General features: G+C 41.8%; 1 protein-coding gene across 1 annotated transcript; it reads left to right on the forward strand.

Moving 5' to 3' along the window:
- The first annotated feature begins 454 nt into the window (after nucleotides 1–454).
- Nucleotides 455–967, forward strand: LOC145277066 (uncharacterized). Its single transcript, XM_080128730.1, has one exon. The coding sequence runs from the start codon at nucleotides 455–457 to the stop codon at nucleotides 965–967; it is 513 nt and encodes a 170-aa protein (XP_079984856.1).
- Nucleotides 968–3,882: the final 2,915 nt, after the last annotated feature.

The following is a 3,882-nucleotide window of genomic DNA, read 5'->3' on the forward strand; positions in this document are numbered from 1 at the left end:
AGCAGAGAGGTAGAGAAAATGTTGTCGCTGATACGTTTTCCCGAATATCTGCTCTCACTTATTCCTTACAAGATCTTCGGGACCTACACTGTAAATTATGCCATCCAGGCATTACCTGACTCTTCCATTTTTGCAAAGAAAGAAACTTTCCTTTCTCCCTCGATCAAATAAAAGGAGTAACTAATTTGTGCTCGTCTTGCCAGTATTTAAAACCCAAATTCTTCACCGGTAACAAGGGAACTCTCATAAAAGCAATAGTACCATTTCAGCGATTAAACATGGATTTCAAGGGACCACTGCCTACGTCCACACGTTGTAACAAATACCTACTTACGATAATCGACGAATACTCGCGTTTTCCTTTTGCATTTCCGTGTAAAGATATGACAAGCTCAACGTCTCAACGATCACACAATGCCTGAATCAACTATTTGCGATATTTGGTATGCCCTATATGATTCACACAGATAGAGCGACTGATTTTCTATCGGAAGAAACGACCAATTACTTACATGGGAAAGGCATTGCGACTTCGAAAACGAGTAGATATCACCCGGAAGGCAATGGTCAAATTGAGAAACTAAACGGCACACTATGGAAGGCCATACAAGTAACCTTACATTCTCGTAAAATGAGACTATCCTGCTGGGAAAATATTCTACCTGATGCTCTACATTCTATTCGATCATTGCTCTGCACAGCTACGAATGCGACCCCTCATGATAGACTATTTAAGTATAACCGTAAATCCACTTCTGGTACTTCTATTCCCCTGTGGGCAAAACCAGGCCAAGTATACGTCAGAGATCATATTAGGTCGAGTAAAAATGACCCCCCCCGGTTACACCTGCGACGTTACTGGAGATCAACCCTCATTATGCCCAAGTACGACTACCTTCAGGCATTGAAACTACCGTCAACGTCAGAGATTTGGCTCCCAACACAATTAATGGAGACAACACTTTAGAGAATGGTTGCATGCCACCTGTGAGTAAGCCAGGGAGTGAAAACGAATGTATACAATATCCTGAACATATAGAAGAAAACACCCGTGGGGAACCAGTTGAGAGCGAAATGCCAACCGAGCCGCTGCGTAGATCTGGCAGAATACTGAAATTTCTTGAGAAATAACAGGACTTCGTTACTAAGTAAGGCACGAAAAAAAAAGTTTTAATTATAGGAAAAAAAAAAAAAGTTAGAAAAAAAAAATAATGAAAAATAAAATAAATAAATAAAATAATAACGAAAAAAAAAACTTCAAGGGGAAAGTGTAATATCCCTAACCCCTCATCCCTTGAATGAACTCTTCCGTTAACTATAAATGCTGCGTAATTAACGCTATTTGTGACTTGCTTTCTTTTGCGAATAAAACCTTTACAAAGGTATTCGGCTCTTCGTTTTTCACTACACTCATGTACGACTACCCTTTGGTGCGAAAACTACTGTCAATGTGCGAGACCTGGCTCCTAACTCCTTAAATCAAGAAGACCAACACAATGAAAACAATCCTACAAGCTCTGAATCCCCTAAAGAACCGCCAACTGACGAAAACAATACTACGTGAAGGATAAGAATCCCTTACCTAATCCTGAAAATATCCATGCTCCCCCAAGATGTGGACGCTGAGGACCAAAATCCCTATGAGTTAGTGAGAAGATCGTCCAAAATGCGGCGATTTCCAAGTAAATATAAGGACTTCTTAACCTAGTACTGAACAGACTAAATTTAACTTCTGTAATTCCATACTTAATTATTGTTCAAGGAGAAAATGTTCGAATAAATTGCTTTGACTTTTCCGGAAATAAAGGATCGTGGTTATTCCCCTTGGCCGGAATTAAGGATTCCGCCATATTAATTTCTCGAAAACACATGTATACTTTGTGGTGTAAATGAAGAAAAAAGAAACAAGAACGACCGACCGCGTTTTTGTGTGGCTTACCTCGTGTTCATAATGAAGAAGAAAGAAACAAAAATGGCTGCCCTGTTTCTTTATATGCCTACAGGGTGACCACGAGGTATGCAAATGAGATGCTCCTGATTGGAGATAAAAGAGGAGTGATTTGGGGAAGGAAGGCATTCTGAAGTTAGATTGACTCTTGTCCTGTGCGTTATTCAACCAGCGATTTATACCTTTTATTTATATTAACGTCGGTTTTTTTCTACACGACGCTTTCTTTTTTCCCCCCCTTTGTCTTTACTGTTATTTTTAACAGTTGTTTCTTTTTTTCTTGGACTTTTTTTAACCGTCTTTTTAACGGTTCGGCTATGGCCGCTTCGGCGTGCCAAACGCCTATTGTCGTCACAATGGAGATGGAGAACGTCGCAGCTGCAACAACGAACCCGTGGACAAAACCCCCAAAAGTCGATATTAACGTCACTGAATTCGTTGAGAAAGCAAAACAATGCCTTGATCAAGTTACTGACTCAGGACTAATTGTCAACATCCCGAAATTGGATGAAATAAGGAAAAGGTGCCTAACATTATTTGTGGTAGACAGGAAGACCAAGAAAGTAATAAGAGCAACCGTGGACATAATCATCAATCTACTGGCAACCGCAGGACTTAGACCTTTACGCGTCATAAAGTGCAAAGGTTACAATACCTGGAGTGCACTTTTTAACTCATCACAAGAGTGCCTCACTATTTCCCAAAAGGAAATAATTACCCAGCAATTCATCCTGAGGACGGAATACCTAGGGAAGCGACGCACGACAGTATCGGTCTTCCATGTACCACACCACGTAGATGGCGAACACCTCGGTGCCTTTTTCCTGAAGTTTGGGGAAATGGTACACATTGAAGTTGACGAATTCCACGGGGTCTGGTCATTCGACATACTGCTGAACAAGGAAGATTTCGTAAGCATCCCCTTCTTCCTTGAGGTGGGTGAAGAAAAGTTGCCCATCATAGTGGCCGGCAGGCGACCTACATGCTGGCACTGTGGTGAGATCGGACATCTCACATCAGATTGCCCATCAAAAAAGCCCACTCCTAACACAAAGAAAATAATAGGTGAGCATCTGGGAGCCAGCACATCAAAAAGTGTACCCAACCAAACTACCAGCGAAACAACCAACACCAAAGACGAGACCCTCAGAGGAGAACCATGGCAGATCGCCCCTGGGAAAAAGACCCCCGGACGTGTTTCCCTCGAGCAGATGAGAGAAGAGGCTATGCTGCAACACGACCCAGGCAGAGAAAAATACATAGAAATAGTAAATCTCAAGAAAAAACTGGACACCAAAAAACAGACACTCCAATCCCCATGCAAGTCACCTCCTTCCAAAAATACCAGACTCATCACTACACAGTCCCCCGCAACATCCAAAACTCCTTCCCCTTTTAAAATGCCTCCTCCAGTCACAACTCCTGTCCCCTCCAAAATGCCTAAACTAATTCCACTAAGTCCTCTTAAAAAACATAAATCCCCCTCTCCTGTACCAGCCACCTCTAAGTCCCCTCATAATACTCCTCCTGTATCTCCAGTAAAAACCCCTACTAACCCTACTAACACATATACTGACATGGACACTACCCCCTCACCTGAACACAAAAAAAAGACCCTCTACCTCCCTGGAAAAGATATTTGCATCTTAAACTCAGCTGCCATAAATAATAACAAGAACTTTAAAGGTGCAGACCTCAGCAAACTAATTGATTTCAGGGAGGTAGGGGGGAAGCTAATAGACATCCCCACCAATTTCCCTAAAGCTAGACGCATACTAACCGTAATCAGAAAAAAAAGAAGAGGCAAAAGACCTATGGCAAATGCTGGAGGAGGCAAATAAGGCTTTCAATATTTCCCCTCCCCTAGCCATATTTAAAGACACAGATATTAAAAATCTAAAAAAAATGTTGCGTTGGGAGGGTCCCGGTAAAAA

Source organism: Euprymna scolopes, chromosome 5 (assembly GCF_053919585.1).
Source record: "Euprymna scolopes isolate OS-2025 chromosome 5, ASM5391958v1, whole genome shotgun sequence".
Lineage (NCBI taxonomy): Eukaryota > Metazoa > Mollusca > Cephalopoda > Sepiida > Sepiolidae > Euprymna > Euprymna scolopes.

What these genes read in the sequence shown, in the direction of transcription:
- LOC145277066 (XM_080128730.1), top strand. Translation starts at nt 455, where the DNA reads ATGATTCACACAGATAGAGCGACTGATTTTCTATCGGAAGAAACGACC.